This window comes from Glycine soja, chromosome 10 (assembly GCF_004193775.1).
Source record: "Glycine soja cultivar W05 chromosome 10, ASM419377v2, whole genome shotgun sequence".
NCBI classification, from domain to species: Eukaryota; Viridiplantae; Streptophyta; class Magnoliopsida; order Fabales; family Fabaceae; genus Glycine; species Glycine soja.
In genome coordinates this window covers 36,845,955-36,868,876 of record NC_041011.1, presented here as the reverse complement: position 1 = coordinate 36,868,876, position 22,922 = coordinate 36,845,955, and the positions used below count along the sequence as shown (strand labels likewise).

General features: G+C 37.7%; 1 protein-coding gene across 2 annotated transcripts in view; it reads left to right on the top strand.

The window, feature by feature from the left end:
• The first annotated feature begins 5,209 nt into the window (after window positions 1–5,209).
• The window catches only part of LOC114372275 (DNA mismatch repair protein MSH1, mitochondrial-like), a 35,731-nt gene continuing 18,018 nt past the window's right edge, over window positions 5,210–22,922 (top strand). Inside the window, exons 1-9 of one of the 2 annotated variants that reach the window (XM_028329760.1) lie at window positions 5,210–5,478; window positions 7,894–8,035; window positions 8,179–8,276; window positions 14,854–14,929; window positions 15,119–15,238; window positions 15,349–15,396; window positions 15,620–15,684; window positions 17,669–17,754; window positions 19,378–19,542. In XM_028329760.1, the coding sequence (XP_028185561.1) occupies window positions 5,360–5,478; window positions 7,894–8,035; window positions 8,179–8,276; window positions 14,854–14,929; window positions 15,119–15,238; window positions 15,349–15,396; window positions 15,620–15,684; window positions 17,669–17,754; window positions 19,378–19,542 (919 nt within the window). In that variant the 5' untranslated portion in view covers window positions 5,210–5,359. Of the gene's footprint in view, window positions 5,479–7,893; window positions 8,036–8,178; window positions 8,277–14,853; window positions 14,930–15,118; window positions 15,239–15,348; window positions 15,397–15,619; window positions 15,685–16,020; window positions 16,461–17,668; window positions 17,755–19,377; window positions 19,543–22,922 lie in introns of those variants that run through there. The other variant, XM_028329761.1, reaches the window with a different exon arrangement.

The following is a 22,922-nucleotide window of genomic DNA, read 5'->3' as shown; positions in this document are numbered from 1 at the left end:
TCCATTTAGAGTTGGATGATGTGTACTTCCTTGAGAAATGAGTGGACATTGTGGTTGAGAGGTACCTTCATTTGCCATCTAAAACCAATAATTCATAAAAAATCTATTAGAGTCACATTTCAATAATTCCTAATGAAGCAAGAAATGATAGGAATATTACAGCAATATCAACATTGAGCAAGTAAAAAAAGGAAAAAGGGACAGTTGAAATATGCTTAAACAATAATGTAGACCTTGGTAATACTCACCTTTAAATTGTTGGCTCAAGTTTAAATACTAATCACTAGTCTCTATGCTTATAATACTATCCCCTGTAATGGATGACCAAAAAGATAAAACAATAAGGGTTGAGAATGGAAATGGAACATATAAATAAAGTGATAAAACACAAACACAAGCAATCAAATTAATCATATTCCGATGTTAGACAAATTCATCATATTTGTTTGAGTATGGTTACTTTCAATTTCATAATACTATGAATTATATCAATAATGCAAAGTTTATTTGTTAAATAATAAGATCTGAAGCATTTGAAAGTGTTAAGACCTATAATAGTAAGCTTCTTCGAAAAAAAAGATCTTTAATAGTAACATAATAGTAAGAGTCCAGTTATATTATAAGGCTTTTCATGGTAATTCTTAACTTACTAACATAAATTATGAAATTCTATACAAGCTACTGTTAGAGCCATCAAACAGGTCACAAATTAAACATTGATTGCATTGAAGGAAGAACCCAACTCTTCAAACTAATTGCACATAATAAGTTTTTTATTTGGCTAAACTGTACACACTAAGACAGGACAGGCAGCATCAAAAGATAGTAAATAACTTAGATTCAAAATGTCAATCTCATCACTTTGCACAATGATGCTAAGATAAGTAGTTATCTTAGATACTTAATCAAACAACTTCAGAAAATTACAATTGAAAATCTCAGCACTAGTAAAAAGAACATGACACTCCGTCACAAGATTACATACAACCATGTCTTGTTAACACAGGAAAAGGGACTCTAATTAATGTTAGCTGAAATAAAAGTTGAAAAAAAAAGTTCTAAACAAATGCACAACATAGGAGTTTGTCTACTTTTCATGTTTTCTGTGTTTGTTTTCTCAAAAACAAAAAAAAAATGTTTCCTGTGTTTGTTTTCACTTTTAATAAGCATAAGAGAATGTAGATCAATATTTTCTCCATTTTTTGAAAAAAGATCTAGCATTTTTAGAAATTTAATAAATATCAAAACATTGTTTTCATTATTTCTGAAAATGTATTTATAGACTTCCTTTCATCTTTTATAGTTTGCTTCCATTGATGCACACATAAACTTTAAGAATATAAAAATTAAAAGTACCAAAAAATACATTGTTCTAACTCTAATTTTCATTCATGAGAGAAAGAAAGACCTTAAGTTAGAGTATTCAAAGAGCTTGCCAGTAGAAGAGAAAATGATGAGAGCAACATCAGCATCACACAAAACTGAGAGTTCTTCAGCCTTTTTGATTAATCCTCTTCTTCTCTTCGAAAAAGTCACTTGCCTCGCCGTTGCGTTTTCATTTCAGCTAAGTAAATAAAGTTATCAAGTACAAAACTTCTCACAATCAAAAACTGAACAGGAAGACGGTAAGCTAGCTCAACACATATAAGATCCTCTTGATATATTTTCTATCCCTTCATAATTATTTAAAAAAAATGGATCTATTGTAGTTGTGGTTGAAGAGATGCAGAGAAGTGAAGTCAAGTTTTTACAGTTTAACAAAAAAAGCACAGTGTAATCGGAGGAGAATCAATAGCGACGGTGGACGGCGGAGAAGGGAGAAACAAGTTGACTCTGAAATTCCATTAAAATTAAAGCAATTAAATTGGAGAGAGAAAGAAACGGACCTGCACCGAACAACAAGGAAGAAGCAACGCAGAGGAGGCTGATGAGTGATGAAGGAGGAAGCAACGCAGAGGGCTGAGCAGAGGGCTGCGATTTGGTGAACAGTGAAGAAGGAGGAAGCAACGCACGCAGAGGAGGCTGATGAGTGATGAAGGAAATTAGGTTTTCACTTTTCAGGATCCTTCTCCATATATACTTGCTAATTTAAGGGTAAAATAAGGGTAATTTGGTAAATTCGCGTATACGGGTGCGGGGCGGGGGTGGGTGCGGGGCGGGTGTGACTACCCCCCGACCCCGGCCCCGGCCCCGCATTAAAACCACGGGTTTTCCCTGCACCCGCACCCAGACCCAGTTAATTCGGCTTTTCCCCGTTAAAATCGGGGCGGGGGCGGGTGGAACCCGACGGGTGCGGGTTGTGTTGCCATGTCTAAGAGAAAGAATGGAAAACGAATTTGGGAGGAAGATAGAGCATAGAAACATATCATAAATGTAAAAACTAACTTAATATGTCTCTATTTATAAGTATGGTACTCTGAGTCTATTATTTTTTTTATTTTATAAAAATGAACTCTATTTTACTTTCTATCAAATGAATTAATAAAATATCATTTTTATTTTATAAAAACACCTATTTATTTTATTTATCATAAAATAATTATTTTAATTAATAAAACTATTTATTCTTATTTATTTAATTACAAAAACCTCATTATTTTTCTAAAACTCTATTTATTTTTAAATAAAACATTTTTAATTTATATTACGAAAGACGAGGTGTCACAAAAAGAGACAATTCAAAGTATTTTAGTCACAGATTAATTAATATACAAGAGAGATAAAATGAAGGCTTAATTGCAATTTTGGTTTTCCTAGTTTTTCAAATCCAATGTTTTGGTCCCTAGTTTTAAAAATTTGGGATTTTGGTCCCCGGATAGATTACTAACTAATAATTATGATTAGTAAAGATATTAAATTAATTATAAATAGAATAAAATTATTAATCATTAAAAAACTTTAATAAAAGATTATTAACCCTAATGTGGTATTATTGTCTATGGAGTTGCGTGCAACAATGAGGATAGAAAAGGTATTTGCGTAGAAGAGAAGAAACATAATGTTGTGGAAAATTAAGATTTAAATATTTTTATTCAATCTTTTAATAATGAATAATTTTGATTAATTTATAGTTAACTTAATAACTCAAATAATAAAAAAATATTTGTTAATAATCTATTAGGAGAATCAAAATTACTAATTTATAAAACTAGAGGAACCAAATGTTACAATCAAGATCTAGGAGGGCCAAAATCATGAATTTAGCCAAAAATGAAATCTTCTAATAGGGGACAAATTTTTTTATTAACTATGTCTTATAAATAGGGACAAATGTACTATATATAAAGTAGGATTTGTCTATGTGGGAGAGCTCAAATGTCTCCCATGGTGCAAAAGCTTTTGTAGCCATAGAATATTTGTTTCCATGGGATAAGTGTGGGACTACTATAGATATGTACACACTATATATATATAAGAGATCCCTTGAATTTGATTCGTCTGTTCCTTGTCGACACCATCACACACCTCCTTGTTGACGGCGACACACTCTAGTCACACTTCCGGCAAGGTTTTATGCTCAACCCTATTGCCTCCATCAACAGAGTCTCCTTCTTCATTGACAGAGATCGAAAGAAGTTTCGCTTGTCGTGTCATATTCGTGCATTGGTGTCGTGCGCTTTTGTTCGATCCCAAATTGGAGAGTCATCGTCGCACACTCAAGTTCGCTCCCAAATTGAAGTGTTGTTGTTGAAACGACTTCCACATCACAGTGTTAACATTGATAGCTTATGTAGGTTGTTTTTGATGTCTTGTTTAATCTTTCTTTGGTTAAAGGATTTTGAACAGTCTTCATGACACTATTTTGGCGTTTTATTATCAAAATCTTTCAAGGACTTGCCTTAGCTTCAATTTTTTGCATCTTTTATTGTTGTCAACAAATCTTTTGATGAAACCTCATTCTATGTGATGTTGCTTCATTCATCATTTTGATGGTTTGTTCTTATAGTCCTTCAAAATCTTAACTATGGTTCATTTCTATACATCATTCTGATGTTTTATTCTCAGAGTCATTCAAGGTCTAGAATTTGGTTAAACTTTAATGCATTATTCTAATATTATCTTCATTATTGCCTATGCTATTTCTTCAGAGCGAGGCTTTCTTGATGTCATTTCCAACTTCTTTAGATTGTGCTCTTCAAGGGAAGTTTTAAATCATCATCTCATGAGACTTCATTTAATCTTTTGAGACTTATCTTTCAATGTAGTATAGAGACATCCTTTCTAAGCATATTATGAACTCATCAAAATACTTGTAATGATTTGCCCTTTTACAAGCATTTCCCTAACCAAGCAACGACCCCTCCTCAACCATTTTGGCACGATCGTGTTGCCCCTCTCTGGAAACCCTTCCCCTTCATGTCTCCACTTTCCCTAAACCCTTCCACCGTGTCCTTCACCATTCCTTTGCTGCCATTATTGCCACTCTCCTGAAATCCTCACCTTGGAGGCCAATTTTGCAAGAGCTTTAACCATTCTAGTGCAGTTGGAGTCACCATTGTAGGCAAGGTAGAGGTGTGGATTTGGATATCACAGATTAAGGAAGGTGAAATTGGATTTTGCATTTTTGGGTATTTTGGGTGTGAGGAACATGAGGCTTTGTGACATTGTTGTGGGAGGGGCGACACAACTAGGAATGACAATGGTGATTGAATGGAAATGGATAAGATTCAACTAGGAAAGGGAATGGGAATGACATTGCGGTGGGGAGGGACGACGCAAGTTCATGTGAAAGGCAACAAAGTTGTGTTTCTTTTTAATAGAAAACGATAACAAAACAACAAAAATACAATTCTATTGTTTAATAATTCAACATAATCTCATTTTCGTTGTTTACTATAAGAGTGAAAAAAATTGACTAACAAAAATACAATTTAATTACATAAAAGGATGAAAAAAATTATTTAACAAAAAACACAATTTCATTATAAAAGTACATAAGAAAATTATATTTTCATTATATAATTGATTTGCATACTTCTTTTACACAACATAAACATGATTCCGTTGTGTATTTTACTAACATAATCATGTTTTGATGAAAATTCCATTTTAAAAAATATTAATAAACATGTGATAGTGCCAATAAATATTCCCAAATTTTATTCAAGAACTAGAAATAGAATTTTAAAATTAGACTATTTTAAATAATAATAATAATAATTTCAAAAAATCAATCAATGTACTTAGAGGTTAGAAGACACGAGAGACGGACTCGGACACGATCGTGTTCTAAATATCGTTTCGGACTTTCACTCTCAGCGTGTCAGATACAGAGTCCTTCCCTCCTCGTGTGTGGACTGTGGCGGGAACTCATTTTGCTAGTTTGCTTCCTCTCTCTCTCTCGTTCCCATTCAACGCAATGTACAGGGTAGCCACAAGAAACGTCGCCGTTTTCTTCCCTCGTTGCTGTTCCCTCGCGCACTACACTCCTTCTCTATTTCCCATTTTCACTTCATTCGCTCCCTCTCGTTTCCTTAGGTAACTCTCTCTCTCTCCCTCTCTATTTGTTTCATAAGTAGAAACATTGTATTTAGTATTATACTATATTATTTAGTAACAGTACCTGTAGAAAGTAGAAACATTTTACGAGTAATGAATATCATTCATCTTTAATGCTTTTTTTTTTCATTGTTTATTTCATAAAGCAATCTTTTTGTGCTATACTTTGGACTTGGAAATTTGTAAAAATGATGGTCTCTGGCTTTATTGAGAGAGGTGATGCTAATAACCTTTTATTCTGATATATCTGGCATTAGTTATGAATCTTTTGCAAATCTATCTAGCATTCGGTTAAAGCACAGCCTATTGTTTTTTTTTCTTTCTCGGGGGTGTTTGTGTAATTTCGCAAAACCTCAGGAGTGACACCCATTTGATGAGGCCACAGCTTCATTTGAATGTTAAAAACTGAGGCAAATAGTCTTTTATAAATTTTAGTTTAGTGACCATCAAAATCTTGATGGGTGATGCAAGTGACACCCATTTGATGAGGCCACTCATCATAAAGTTCAAAGAACAGGAGAGGAGTTCCATAGAAGTAATTCATGATATTGATTTGTATGAAAACATATAAATAAGAGAGACTTTGAGCTCTGTTTAAAGAGCTTATTAGAGAGGTATTTAACCTCTAACAAGCATTCGTAACAACCTAACTAACTAACCAATTTTCAACTAACTAATATCCTGTAACCCCATCCCAGTGGACCATAACCAGGTTGAACAAGGAACTTACGCTGTGAGAAAAGTGAAGGCTTTGCTGTTTTCAGAGTTTTGTCAATTATCCTGGTAACAGATGGTCTATGCAGTAGCATTGGCAGGCAAAAAAAGAAGAGTAAAACAACTCTTCTTGGTTTGTGATCAGCCAATGTTCCATGGCAATCAAGAGCTTCAGCTGCAATGCCAACAAAAAGTACCATGCACAATCTGTCAAAATCTGTATCATCGGGTTGGCCTTCAGCAAGTTCCTGCCTGTCCTTCATTGCCCATTTGCATTGCAACTTTTGGGTCTAAAATCACTTCCCCAGTTGGACAACCCATCCAGAAACCACACTGTTTAACTAAATTCATAGGCAACAATATCACAGGACTTTTATCGAACACCTTATTCTCCCAGTGCACATGCCAATGCATGTGATGGAAAATCGTGGCAAATACCTATGGAGTGCACTACAAATTTTTCATACATGTATCTATCAAATGTGATGATGGTATGAGGTTGAATCATGGCTTGGTTAAACTTGAGATCTGATAGCAAGTGTTGTGGAACTAAGCATGCCAAAAGTTGAACTTCAATTTGAAAAAAACATAGCTTCTTAGTATTTTTTGTTACCCATATGGTTCAGTCTACTTTTGCTTCTTGAATGCAGACATTAAGGAGCCTACCCGCTACTTCATTGTGTTCTGTGAAGGAAGAGATTCGGTTTGCTGTTAATTGCAAAAAAACTTTCTTGGCACCAATGATCCAACTCATTGGGATCAGGACCCTTTCTCTGCAGAGCTGCTTTCAGATCATCTTGTTTTTCTCTCACCTCACAACTCATGGCTCTAATCTGTTAATGCTTTAATCTGGATCTAGTCAATATTCCCAAAGATAATGGTTCTAGGGACAATTATAGCTTGCGTTTCTTCACTGTCTTGACCCTTGCTTCTGTCTTCTTTAATTTGTTGCTGCAAGCACATCTGTTTGTCCCTTGCTTTCTTTTTCTTCAATTTATTGCTGCAGCACATCTGTTGCATCCTTGTATAACTGAAGCTTTACCTCATGACTACCAATCAGGATCTTTGTTTCTTCAAAATGTGCCTTCATAGTAGTTGGATCCTCAACTACAGCTTCGATGTCTTCCTCTTTGGCAACAATGAAATCAATGCTCTCTACATGAGAGAAGGTCTGATACCATATTAGAATCTTGATGGGTGATGCAAGTGACGCCCATTTGATGTGGCCTCACATCATAAAGATCAAATAACAAAAGGGGAGTTCCATAGAAGTAATTCATGATACTGATTAAAGAGCTTATTAGAGAGGTATTTAATGACTAACAAGCATTCCTAACAACCTAACTAACTAACCAATTTTCAACTAACTAATCTGCAACAAAGACACTGTAAGAATCATAAAGTCCTTGTCTGTTATTGTGACAAAATTCAAGCAGTTGTATTATTGCATCTGCTTAGAAACTTACTAACTCATTCAATATTAAAGAATAATGATTATGGAGTGAAGATATGACTGTCACATGTGTGTTGAAATAGTTTGAATGTGAAATTGCCATTCTAAATTAAAAAAAATGCTCTTAGTTGTTTGATGTAATATTTTCTTGACACGTGAAATGCTAATGATGCAAGCAACTATTCTTGTGGTATGACATCTAAAATGTGAAACTTGTTGATGAACAGAATAAATGGATGTGTAAAGAATGTGTCGAGTTATACGGATAAGAAGGTTTCAAGGGGGAGTAGTAGGGCCACCAAGAAGCCCAAAATACCAAATAACGTTTTAGATGATAAAGACCTTCCTCACATACTGTGGTGGAAGGAGGTAGGTTCATCTACTTTTTTGCATCTAGTTAAATTGCAAAATTAACTATTCTTGAATTTTTTGTTTTGATTATAAAGTATAAACCATGGGATCTCTAGAGAACTTTTCATTCTCATTCTTGTTTCCTTTCCAAATAATGGCAGAGGTTGCAAATGTGCAGAAAGTTTTCAACTGTCCAGTTAATTGAAAGGCTTGATTTTTCTAATTTGCTTGGCCTGGATTCCAATTTGAAAAATGGAAGGTGAGCTCTAAAGAATTTGAGATTATTACTTTGTGTTTTTTTTAATTCTTGTAACCAAAAAATATAAAAACATTAATTGTGGTTTCCTGTTTAAAACATTTGCCTACAAATTTATTTGGACTTCACAGGGCACATGTTTACATTCAAACTGTTGGCATGTTTTACTCTGCACTTTTATTCTATTCTCATAAAAAGGTTTTATTTCCCCTTGCATAAGTTGCAACACAGATAAGTTATTTTCTGTTCAGATACAAGCTCACTACTCACAACTAATGGACCAATGTCAACAAGAATGCAATTTATGACATACATAATTGATAATCCTTTATGGTGTAAAAAATGAAAAAATGAGAGAGAGGGAGAGATACAGAGAGAGACAGGGAGAGAGGGAGAGTGAGAGAGAGAGGGAGAGACACAGAGAGAGACAGACAGAATGGTAGAGTGAGATGGAGAGGGAGATGGAGTGACACTGAAAAAACGAGGGGGAGTGACAGAACCTTAACCGAGGTTCGTAAACACTACAAGGAGGTTGGTGGGAATAGTCTACGTAAAGATGAAGGGGAATGGTCTACGGTGGTCAGAAGAAAGGTAGTTAAGGAAAACAAGAAGGCATCAGTAGAGGAGAGACAAACACCCATTCGCGAGGCATGGGATAACTCAACTCATCATCACTTCGACTGGAGGAATAAGGGAGATATTACTTCTTATTACTTCACCCACTTCCCGGAAGAAGCAAATGAAGAGCTGCTCTGGAAACATTTCAAACGTTGGGGTGACGTGCGGGAAGTCTTCATCGCCAAACGCTGTAATAAGGAGGGTAGAAGGTATGGATTTGTGCGGTTTAAGGGAGTCTCGGACGCTAGAGAACTGGAGGTGAAGCTGGACAACATATTCATTAATGATTATAAGCTGTTTGTTAACTTGCCTCGGTTTGCAAGAACAACAAGGACTCAACAGCTGAAACAGAAAGGTAGCCTCAGGGGGAAGCCAAATGAGGAGTTATACAAACCTCGAGTAGAAACCACTACACCACCCCGGAGAACATACGCTGAAGCGACGACCAAGGGAGCTGCTCCAGGTGTCAACATGAGAGGTGAGGCGACAACACACACCATTTCGATCACACCTATTAAAGACAGGGGCTACTGGTGTAAGGATGCTTGGGTATGGAGGTTGAAGAAGGTTATGGCGGTGGAGAGTATAGAGGATCGAGTAGCATGGGATTTAGGATATAATATCTGCACCAAATTCCTCGGTGATGATATGATCCTCTTTATGGGGTTGTCGGAGGAAAAGGCGCATCACATCATCCAAACGGAGAAGAACAATGGTAGTTCATTGTTCTATTCTCTGGAGAGGTGGAGGCCGGGATGTAGGCCACATAACAGGGTCGTTTGGCTGCAAGTATGGGGATTCCCGATAGAGGTGTGGTGTGCGGACCACTTCAGGAAAGTCGCTTCCTTCATCGGCGACGTTATCGAACTAGATGACGATACTGAGGATCGACGCAGACTGGACCGAGCCCGTCTACTCGTCCGAACTCCTCTCCCGCCGTCGATATTAAAGGAGATCACTGTTCGCGCAGGTGAGCTTGACTACCAGGTCTGGTTTGTGGAGGAGACATGGAGTGGTGAAACGGTGAACCAGAAGACCAACTCTCTGTCCGACGTCTGGTCAGATGAGGTCACGTCGGAGGACGGAGGTATCGCCGGAGAAGACGACGATGACATCGACGGTGCTTCCTCATACTCGCTGGAGCTCCCACCGCCGAACCCGGAATCCCCTCGAAACCACCAGGTAGAAGGCGAATCCAATGGTCACTGCGATGAACACAGACTGATGGGTAAAACCCATTTTGATGAAGATCACAGAGATGAGACAGTGATCAGAAAGGAAGGAACCCAGGGCCCTTTTACGACAAACGTTGACCCTGGAATCAGAGAAGCAGAAACGAAAGTAGGGATTGCCTTACCTAAAGAGTCAATTGAGCACAGGTCTCAAGCTGACTCTCGAAAGAAGGGGAATCATTCTAAAGGCAAAAATTTTGAATGGTGGAGTAAAGGTGTTTGGAGATCAGCCCCCTTACGGGGTATACGTGCAAGATACAATGCTAATGAAACCCCACACACACTTGCACCCCCTGCAGACCCAATCAGGTATTGGGCCAAGTGATAGCTTGGGCCCATCGTGGAAAAATGAAGGGAGTAACAAGGAAGGCCACACTTTTGTAGCCCAAACCCCCATTGACAAGCCTGAAAAATACTCTAAAGTCTACAGAAGACATAGAGTTTCTCATCCCAAAGCCCCCCAGCTTGAACCCGTGGCAGAAGAATCTCAAGTGCTAGAAGGAGTCAAAGACATGCCCATCACCACTGATACTTAGAACCAGAGTAAGACCCATGAACAATTGGAAGCAGATGGGAAATTAAAAAGTATAATTGTTTGCAACAATCAGGTGTTGGAAGAGGCCCAACAATTATGGGACTTGGGGACACATATGGGCCTGGAAGTAGACAAATGTCACTCTGATTTTATCCAAAGCTTTGCAGATATGGAGGCCAGGGACAAAAATGAAGCTATGGAGTTGGGAGAGAGGAAAACTCATAGATGAATATCCTCTCCTACAATATTAGAGGGCTGGGTAGAGGCATTAAATGGGCCTCTATCAGGAAATTGGTTGGGAAGCATAAAGTGGATGTTCTGTGTTTGCAAGAAACAAAAAGGGATTCTCTTTCTAAGGCAGATTGTCAGGTTTTGTGGGGCCATCCAGATGTTGCATGGGAATGGCAACCTGCTGAGAATACTGCAGGGGGGCTGCTGTGTATTTGGGATAATAACAACTTTCAGGTTGATTTCAAAATCTCTGAAAAGGGATTTATCATGCTGGGTGGGACTTGGTTGGCTGAGATGCAGAGAGTGATTGTGGTCAATATCTATGCTCCTTGTGATAGTGAAGGTAAAATACAGCTGTGGCAGAGCTTGAGTAGAAGGAAATCTCAAATTCAGGATGAATGTTGGTGTCTGGTAGGGGATTTCAATTGTGTTAGGAATCCCCTGAAAGATTGGGAAGCAATCGCAACAATTCAGATAATGGCCTAATATCTGATTTCAATGATTGGCTTGCTGCAATGGAGGTTGATGATATTCCTTGTGTGGGTAAACCCTTTACTTGGGTTAGGCCTAATGGTTCCTGCAAAAGCAAACTGGACAGAGTGTGTGTCTCTGATGGATGGTTGTCCAAATGGCCTGATAGCTCCCAATTTAACCTTGAGAGGAATTATTCTGATCACTGTCCTATTATCATGCATTCTAAATGCAGTGATTGGGGCCCTAAACCTTTTAAGGTTTATGATGGATGGCTAATGAACAAGCAATTTCAGAAGGTAGTGAGGGAATGTTGGTTAGATTATCAGCCTATGGGGTGGGGTGGTTATGCTTTAAAATGCAAGCTTCAGCATCTTAAACAGAGGCTGAAAATCTGGAGTAAAGACAACATAGGAGACCTGTGCAGCAAAGTCAAACAGCTTCAACAGAAACTAAATGCCTTGGAGAATTCTATGCCAGCTCAACCTTCTGAACAACAAGTCAAGGAGCTCAAGAAAACCCAAGCTGACCTTTGGGAAAAAGCTACTATGCATGAGTCTATTGTGAGGCAAAAATCAAGATGCAGATGGATCAAAGAGGGGGACAGCAACACAGCCTATTTTCATAGAGTTATTAATTTGAGGAGGAGGAGAAATGCTTTGAGGGGGATGCAGATTGGTGACACCTGGGTGGAAAATCCTAACATTATCAAGGCTGAAATCCTCCACCATTTTCAGAACAGGTTCAATGAGCCTCACTTGAGCAGACCTAACCTGGATGGGGTTGCATTTAAAAGTCTGACTTCTACTCAGAGAGAAATTATGATTGAACCTTTTAAAGAGAAAGAGATAAGGTGTGCTGTGTGGGCCTGTGGCAATGACAAAAGCCCAGGGTCAGATGGCTTTAACTTCAGATTTATTAAACACTTTTGGAAGGAATTGAAGCCTGAATTCCTAAGATTTATAGCAGAATTCCATGTGAATGCTTCTTTCCCCAAGGGGCTCAACTCATCTTTCATTGCTCTTATCCCTAAGATTAAGGACCCTCAATCCTTCAATGATTTCAGACCCATCTCCCTCATTGGATGTGTCTATAAAATCATTGCTAAACTATCCACCTCATTGATGAAAGGCAAACAGCATTTGTGAAGGGTAGATAGCTGCTCCATGGTGTTTTAATTGCCAATGAGGTGGTTGAGGAGGCTAGGAGGTCTAAGAGGCCTTGCATGGTGTTTAAAGTGGACTTCGAAAAAGCTTACGACTCAGTGTCCTGGAATTTCTGTTTTATATGATGGGAAGAATGGGGTTCCATGATAGATGGATTGGTTGGATTAAGGGGTGCCTCACATCAGCCTCTATATCTATCCTAGTCAATGGAAGCCCTACTTCTGAATTTAAGCCTCAAAGAGGCTTGAGACAAGGGGACCCTTTGGCCCCCTTATTGTTTGTCTTGGTGGCTGAAGGCTTGACAGGAATGATGAGGGAAGCTTCAATCAAAAACTGCTTTCAAAACTTCTTGGTGGGGAAGCATAAGATCCCAGTGAACATCCTCCAATTTGCTGATGATACTATCTTTTTTGGAGAAGCTTCTATGGATAATGTCAAAGCTGTGAAGGCCATTCTTAGAAGCTACGAGATGGTTTCAGGCTTGAGAATTAACTTTGCCAAGAGCCACTTTGGAGCAATTGGACAATCTGAAGAATGGTGTTGTTCTGCTGCTGACTATCTTAATTGTGCCATGCTCCAATTCCCCTTTTGCTACCTTGGGTTGCCTATAGGCATTAATCCGAGAAGAAAGATGGTATGGAAGCCTATCATAAAAAAGTTTGAGGCTAGGTTGAACAAGTGGAATCAAAGGAGCATCTCTATGGCTGGAAGAATCACCCTTATCAATGCTGTTTTAACAGCATTACCCTTGTTTTACTTGTCCTTTTACAGGGCTCCCTCAGCAGTGATCAATAGATTAAATGCTACCCAAAGACACTTTCTTTGGGGTGACAATTCTGAAGGAAAGAAGATTGCTTGGTTAGCTTGGAATCATGTATGTTCATCTAGAGAAAGGGGGGGTTTGGGTATTAAAGATATCAAGGCTCTCAACAATGCTCTTTTAATTAAATGGAAATGGCTGATGTTCCAGCAAAGTGATCAGCTATGGAGCCGTATTCTGAATTCTAAATACAGAGGCTGGAGAGGCTTGGAAGGGGGGCCACCAAAGCCTAACTTCTCTCATTGGTGGTCTGACTTGAGATCCATTAACCAGCATGGGTGTATGGCTGAGGTTTCTAAGCAGTTTATTTGGAGGCTGAGAAGAGGTGATCAAATTCTGTTCTGGGAGGATTATTGGATGGATGGGGGGATAGCTCTTAAAGATAAATATCCAGAGCTATATCGTATTTCCTTGCAAAAACAGCATACAGTAGCAGAGATGGGCTCTTCCTGTGAATCGGGGTGGGAATGGAAATTCTCTTGGAGGCGCAATCTGTTTGACAATGAAATGGGGATGGCCTCAGATTTTATTGACCAGACTGCTGGCATCAATTTAAATGTTTTGGTTAAGGATAGCTGGGTGTGGGGAGCTGCTTCTAATGGGATATTTTCTTCTAAATCTGCTTATCTTTGCATTAAAGCTGAGCAGTCTTTTGAAGATCATCAGCTTGGTTTCTGCCAGCTGTGGGATACCAAAATTCCTCCTAGAGCCTTAACCTTCGCGTGGAGATTGCTTTGGGACAGGCTTCCTACTAAGGAGAACTTATCTAGGAGACAAGTTGATCTTGCCAATGATTTATGTCCCTTCTGTCAAAGCAATTATGAATCTGCTTCTCATCTGTTTTTCACTTGTCAAAAAGTTCTGTCTTTGTGGTGGGAATTTAACACCTGGGTTAAGGAGGCTAGAGCTCTTCACTGCAGGCCCATGGATCATTTCCTTCAGCACTCTTCCATAGCAGGTTCGAAGGCTTCGAATACAAGAAGGAGAATTTGGTGGATAGCAGCTACAAGGTCCATATGGAAGCTCAGAAATGATGTGATCTTTCATAATCAGCCTTTCCACATTTCTAAGTTGGTGGATAACACTAACTTCCTCACTTGGTCCTGGCTGAGGGGGTGGGAAAAGGACTTCAATGCCCCTTTTCATCAATGGTCCTCAGCCATGCCTATATGGCCTTTACTTAGTTTGTGGTCTGCTGGGTTAAGGGTTATGGGGGTTTCTTGTAGGGCATTTGTGTTCTGTATTTTTGGACTCATGTTCCTGGAGACATTATCTCCTTCTTATCATGTAGTACCCCTGGTACTATTATTTGATTAATATATATATATATATATATATTATCTTTGCAGTTAAAAAAAAAAAATTGATAATCCTTTATTCCTAGCCATTTACACTGGCTATTGTTCCAGAAACTGGCTCTTACATACCTGAACTCCCTTATTCTCTATTTTGAGCAATGATATTATTGTGAGAAAGTTGATGGAAGAGTCAATTTTCATTTGTGTAGTCTGAAGGAAGGAACACTCAACTACGAAATGTTGCAGTTCAAGTCAAAATTTCCACGTCAAGTATTGCTCTGCAGAGTAAGTAATAGTTATGCCATTCATTCAAAAATTGATGCTCTTGTAAATTTAGTTTGAAGGGAGCTTGAATTTTTCTTGATAAAATTTCTGTTTTCACTTTTGCTGGTTCACTAACATTCTATTTCTACCCTCCATGAATTAAACTTTCTTTCGTATCATATATCTATTTATTTTCAAATTATTTCTTAGGTTGGGGATTTCTACGAAGCTTGGGGAATAGATGCTTGTGTGCTCGTTGAATATGCTGGTCTAAATCCCTTCGGTGGTCTGCGATCGGATAGCATTCCAAGAGCTGGTTGTCCTGTTGTGGTATTGATATTTACTCTTTTGCATTATTTTCTCGTAAAATTTAATTTTATATTGACAATTGTGAATGAATTTCTTACATATTTAACAATGTCTTTCTTCTTTGGTTATAGAATCTTCGACAGACTTTAGATGATTTGACACAAAATGGTTTTTCAGTGGTGAGTGCAACAATTAAATATTGTTCTACCACTTTTTCATTTTATTTAAATTTTCATTACCATGTGACTGAACTTATCTCATCTTTTGGTTGGTCTATCTGTTTGTAGAATGTCTTTTTTTTTTTTTTTTATATACAAAAAAAAAGAATGTTATGATGCTTACCATCTTACATCTTACAGGTTTATGAATACATGCCACTAATTAATTTTGTTGTCTCAACAGTGCATTGTGGAGGAAGTTCAGGGCCCAACTCAAGTTCGATCAAGAAAACGCCGCTTTATATCTGGGTAAGTACAACAATCTCTATACCCTATCTCTATGCCTGCCTTTTTGCTAAAGTTTGTTTTATTTGCAAATTGAAAGTTGATGATTTGTGGATACGTTTTTGGGTCAGAATTCAGATGTCTGCAAAATTGCTTAGCTGTGATTGAGTCAGCTTATCTACCTCACTATATGTAGTCGTGTTTTGTATGAATGGGATCAGTTTTATGAAATAACAAAATCATATTTTCAGATCTCTACATTTGGTTCTCTTTCTCAGAATTCTTCTTTCACTTTCTCTGATTTTTCTTGCATTTTCATTTTTTTTTCGATCTTGCGTTTTCAATTTGGTTGTTGTTATTATTATTATTATTATTATTTTGGTGGATCTTGGCTGTTATAATTACGATAATAACATATTGGCTGACTCAAGGGTACACCTAATCATGGTCTGCTGTTTCAAGCCCCTTGTTCTTCAGGCCTACTGATGTTGATTGGGCATTTGACCCCGATTTTGGGATCTTCACATATTTGTTTTGCAAATTCTTTTGGTCTCGGTGGTCTAAGAAGCAAACTTTGGTGACCCAATGGAGCAAGGAGGGAGAGCATTTGAGTTTGACACATACAGCGGAAAAAAATATTATGTCTGCAGTCTCTTCTCACAGAACTTGGGGTTGAATTCATTACAACTACTATCCTATGTGACAATCTCAGTACTGTGTCACTGGCTCATAATCCCATTCTTCATGCTAGAACAAAGCATGCGGAACTTGACCTATTATATTTAGGTTTTTACAGTTAGGTACAGTTACTTTAGAATTTAGATCTGTCTATAGTTATTGCTTAGCTGTAACCAGTTAGCTAATCTATGTAATAACTATATATATTTAGGTTTTTTACGGATGAGATCTATTTTCTGAAATAACAAAATTACATTTTCAGATCTATAGTTTCAGTTCTCATTCTGAATTCTTCTTTCACTTTCTTTGATTTTCCTCACACTTTCTACAACTTTCTCTCTGCTACTTCTAATTCTATTAATATTTTGATATATTTGGTTTATGTGGGCAATTATATTAAGATAGATGGTAGAGTATGGAATAATGAACCTCATTTAATTAGTGAGGTGGAACAGTATATGGATCAGTTATTGGGCTAAAACAATGGGAAGCCCAAGGTCTGGAAAGTCTATACTCGTAAGGAAAAGGAGGAGGGAAGAGGGGAGACTTAATTAGTGTGGGTGCTGAGCTGGCAATTTTCTTAGAGGAGGCAGCTTAGTTATTGGGAGAGTCATTTTTGGTTAGTCATTTGACAGAATAATTTTTTCTCTTAGGAGCTTAGGCTCTGGTGGGCGCACTTGTAAGAGCTCAGGCTCTCATTTTCTGTTGTCTTAATATTTTACTGCTCTGTTTCTGCTGTTGGTGTTTATTAATATATTTCAGTAATAAAATATGTATGTATTTGCAACATTTACATGATTGTTAATGGAAAAATGAGTTCTTGTTTTTTAACTTTATGTCTTCTTTATTAAGAAAATAAAAAATTAATTTATGTCTTGTGGGAATCATCCTTGTGATGTGATTCCTCAACTTTTGGAGTTGAGTTTGGCCGAGCCCCAAATTCAAGAAAAAGGAAAAAGAAAAAGGAAATGTGTGGATGAAGAATTTTTCTTTTCTAGACCTCTTTTACTGTTTTGATCTACCTTGCATAATGTTCTTGTTTCTTAGTGTTTTCAGCTATTGAAATTTCTCTTGAAATTATCACTTGTAAATTTTAATGAACTTAAACTTTTATTTTGGTTTATTTGTTCTATTTTGATCCATACCAGTTGAACCAACTATTGTCATGCTTGTGCATAATAGTTTGAGTGTATTTCATGATAACCATATTTACAGTTTACATCACCTTTATAGGGTATGGAGCTCCTGGAAATGAAATTTCTTCTTTTCAATATAATTTTTATCTCAATATTTTTTTTCAATGTGATTGGTTACATGTTTTAACATTCAGGCACGCTCATCCTGGAAATCCTTATGTATATGGACTTGCTGCAGTTGATCACGATCTTAACTTTCCAGAACCAATGCCTGTAGTAGGTATTGATGTTATTTTTTTCTTACCTATTTATAGTTATACTAATCGTCAGAATCTTAATATTCTAACAGTAACCTTTGTTGAGAGTTGTCATTTCTTTATTTCTGTGTACAATTTCATTTCTTAATTACCTTTTATTATGACTAGGTAAGTAATGATAGGGATTAGTCTATATTAATAATTTAATATATATTGTAAATTCTCTTGGAGAGTCGAGGGAGGAGTTGAATGAGAGGTTGGAAACTTGGAGACGAGCTCTAGAAACACATGGCTTTCGCCTAAGCAGAAGCAAATCGGAGTATATGGAATGTAAGTTCAACAAAAGAAGGAGGGTTTCTAACTCAGAGGTGAAAATAGGAGACCATATTATCCCTCAAGTCACACGGTTTAAATATCTTGGGTCTGTAATACAGGATGATGGGGAAATTGAAGGGGATGTGAATCATCGCATTCAAGCAGGATGGATGAAATGGAGAAAAGCATCGGGGGTGTTATGTGATGCAAAGGTACCGATCAAGCTAAAGGGAAAGTTTTATCGGACTGCGGTAAGACCGGCGATTTTGTACGGAACAAAATGTTGGGCGGTCAAGAGCCAACATGAGAATAAAGTAGGTGTAGCGGAGATGAGGATGTTGCGGTGGATGTGTGGTAAGACTCGACAGGATATAATTAGAAACGAAGCTATTAGAGCGAGGGTTGGAGTAGCGCCTATTGTAGAGAAGATGGTGAAAAATAGACTTAGGTGGTTTGGGCATGTAGAGAGAAGACCGGTAGACTCTGTAGTGAGGAGAGTAGACCAGATGGAGAGAAGACAAACAATTCGAGGCAGAGGAAGACCCAAAAAGACTATAAGAGAGGTTATCAAAAAGGATCTCGAACTTAATGATTTGGATAGAAGTATGGTACTTGATAGAACATTATGGCGGAAGTTGATCCATGTAGCCGACCCCACGTAGTGGGATAAGGCGTTGTTGTTGTTGTTGTTGTTGTATATTGTAAATTCTCTTAATTGATTTGATTCAATAAAATTCTCTTTTCAAGATTCAAACAGGACGCTAGGAAGCACATATACTCACCATTTCCTTATCAAGTCTTGGGTTTTGAATTCTTAGCTGGCAAGCTGGGAATTTTTTTATCTATCTAGCAGATTGATGGGAATGTTGGGGAGAATCTTGGTCCTAGGAATTAGCATTTAATGTGATTAACTGTAAAGAATATAAAATGATTGCTACTGCTACTGTAGTTTAGGAGTAATTTCCCCACCATTTTCTTTCTATCTTCTATGATTGGGATAGCTTAAGGCTATATTATGTAAATTATGTATATTTTAGAAAACTGACGAGGAGGATTTCTTTCTAAAACCTTTGTTCAAATCATAGTTTGGGTTGGTGTAATAGAGGAATGTTTATTAAAGTAGGACAACTATTACAGACCCATGTTGCAACCTGGAAAAATTTCTGATTTGAATATGTCAATGGAAAGGTGGTGGGAGCCAATAATAACTATCATGAGCTGTCATGTATTATAGTGTAATAACACTGTTTGAATTTTCTTTGCAATTCTCGTAACATTAAATCTTTTATTGCATTGGAATTATAAGTTTGAACGATGTCTTTTTATTGCAGGAATATCTCATTCTGCGAGGGGTTATTGCATTAATATGGTACTAGAGACCATGAAGACATATTCTTCTGAAGATTGCTTGACAGAAGAAGCAGTTGTTACGAAGCTTCGTACTTGCCAATATCATTACTTATTTTTGCATACATCCTTGAGGCGGAATTCTTGTGGTTTGTACTTTCTAATTCTTTTCTATTTCTTTGATGAAAAAATTTGGGCCTAACTTGGTGCAAAAGGTGACTGACTTTATATGGAAGACATGTCAAAGATCACACTATTAAATTTTTGTGTTCCTTGCTGTAACAAGATTGTAACAAAATATTTCCTCCCTTGTTTGTAATAATATTTATTTTGTATATATAAAAAAACTTTTAATTATGATCATTGTGATTATGATTTGTGTTGTTTACATAGTTTTTTTTTATCCGCAAAAATAGAATTATATATTAATATGAAAGCAGAAAGCAATATAAGGGGTATTGTTATATGTACAAGCACCAGCCTCCCATGCGGAGGTTTGTGTTAAACTAAGAGAAAATGGGATGAAAACTGTACTTCTCCTCTGGAGAATTCTCATTTAAATAATATGATACAATCTGATTTCTAGTCTTAAAGTTTGCTAAAAAACTATAAATGGTAAGCTACAGCTGGGCTAACTAATTAAGGATATAATTACATAGTTACAACTATACAATCATGTAAGATATGTTGGTTTAAAGGACCAACAAGTCTGCACAAATAATGCCAAATAATCTGCCTATCAATTCTATTGACATCTCCCTTCAAATTGATGCTGGTGAATCTACGAGCATCAATTTGCTGACTAGGAAATTATGCCGTTGACGTGTCAAAGATTTGGTGAGGACATCGGCTAGTTGAACAAATGTTGAGACATGAGGCAAAGTGATAATTCTGCGGTCATAAGCTTCCCTGATTGAATGGCAATCGACCTCTATGTGCTTTGTCCTTTCATGGTATATAGGATTTGGTGCAATCCAGTCTTATTAAAAAGCTGCCATGGCGGTGCCATGGTGGAATGGCGTCATGGAATTTTGGAAAAATGCCACCAAATAGTGGTGGCGTTGCGAGTTGCTTATGGCGGCGCTATGGCGGCCGCCATAGCCATGGCGGTCATGGCGGAATCGCGTGAATGGCGGAATAACGGATTTTTTATTTTAAAAAACATTCGCGACAGGGGTTGGGCTGACCCGAGCCAACCATACCCGAGTTTCTCCTCCGGCGTGACCAGCAGCAGTCTCTAGCGCGACGAACGGTGGCGCGGGCGCCGGCGACTCCCACGACAACCGCAGACGACGTTCTCGAGCACGACGGCAGCAGATCAGCAGACCAGCAGACGACGCACGTGAGAGACCTACGACCGACGACCAACGCACGACGCACGCGACCGTCGCATGACGCACGTCGACGACAGTGCTCTGGTGCGCGAGGGCGACGACAAACTGGCCTCTTAAACAAAGAAGGAAGAAAGTCTAGGCATTTGAGAATTGTCTGTTTCCTTTTTTCCTTGGGCTGAGGGCTTTTTCTTTTTTCTGTTTGACACCCGTTTTTTGATGAGGGTAGCTTTTTTTTTCCTTTTTCTATTTGACACCCTTTTTTATTTTTGACACCCGTTTTTTGTTTTTTTTTTGTTTTCCTGTTATTTGAATGCAATCCATTATTTTTTTTTTAATTTTATTTATATTTATACGTATATTTTTATTATTTTTTTGTCCGTCATAACGTCCGCCATTTTCCGCTACTATGGCGGATTTTTGACTTTCCGCCATGAACCGCCATTCGTCATTAACAACATTGGTACAATCTGTATGACACTTGTATTATCAGCATACAACAGAGTTGGTGTTGCTTGTGAATAACCTAGTTTTGAAAGAATGCTCCATAACAAAATAATCTCAGAGCATGCAGCAGATATGGACCGATATTCTGCTTCAGTAGAGGATTTAGAGACCGATTCCTGTTTCTTGCATTTCCAGGAGATACGGGCATCTCCTAAGAACATACACTAGTCAGTAGTAGACTTCCTTGTGTTGGGACATCTAGCCCAATCAGCATCATTGTATGCTTGAAGTTGTATTGTTGCACTTGTAGGAAAGAAGAGACCACAACTAAGAGTGGCCAACAAATGTTTAATTATTCGTTGTACTACTTTAAGATGCAGGTGTCTAGGATTTTGCATGAATTTGCTGACTATGTGGACAACAAAAGAGATCTCAGGTCTTGTGATAGTTAGGTAGATGAGACTTTCAACCAACTTTCTATTTAAAGGTGGGTCTTGTAGGAGTTCACCTTCATCCCGTCTTAACTTACATTAACTTCTATGGGAGTGTCAATTGTAGTTGCAGTGGTGAGACCAGCTACTGAATTAGATCCCGAGTATATTTGTGCTGACTGACAAAGATGTCTTTTTGTTGGAATTGTATTTCTAATCCCAAAAAATAAGTGAGTTGTCCAAGATTTTTCATGTGAAAAGTTGTATGCATCAATTGTTTGATTGTAGTGATAGCCTCTTGATCTGAGACAGGGACGATAATGTCATCCACATAAACAAGGAGGATCACAATTCCTTTTGAGGTCCTTTGTAGAAAGAGAGATGGATCATAACTACTTTGGATGAAAGAACAGCCAAGTAGTGTTGTGCTAAACTTTTCAAACCACACTCTTGGTGCCTGTTTTAATCCATATAAAGAACCTTTTAGCTTGCAAACAATATTAGGTAATGGTGAGGGCATATCAGTAGGAAGTTTGATGTAAACTTCTTCGTTGAGGTTACTATGAAGGAAGGCATTTTTGACATCTAGCTGGTAAATTTTCAACAATGGCAATAATAGTCCTCACAGTAGTCATCTTTGAATGGCCAAATTGTTGCTTATTTCCAAGAACAACCAATCTAGCCTTGTATTGATCTATTGATCCATCTGAACGCAACTTTATAGTGAATACAGATTTACTGCCAACAGGTTTAACCGATAAAGGAGATGGAACAATGTCCCATGTCTGATTTTCCTCTAGTGCAAGAAGTTCAGTTTTTATACCATCCTGCCAACATTTATGCTCCATTGCTTGTTTATATGAAGAAGGAATAGGAATAGATGCTAAAGTTGCTGTCAAAGATAAAGGTTCAGAAAAATCATACTTTTTCGGTGGTAGACGAATGCGAGTACTGCGACGTAAAAGGGATGGTTCTAGTTGAAGCGCTGGATCAGTAGCTAGAGAATGATCGGGAAGGGTCCTTGGAAGGATTGAAGGCTGAATTGGTGGAACAATTAGACGTCTTTGGTAAACCATGAAAGGAGGACGAGCTTGTTCTTCTGCAAAACTGATAGGAAACAATGGCAAAACAAATTTGGATGTAAAAGAGTGAGTGTCTAGCTTAGTAGCAAAAAAATATGTATCTTCTTGAAAGATGACATTTCTAGAAACCCGAATCCTATGTAAATGAGGATCATAGCATATAAAACCTTTTTGATGGGCTGAGTAACCAAGAAAAACACATTTAACAGATTGAGCTGTGAGTTTGGTGTGTTCTGAT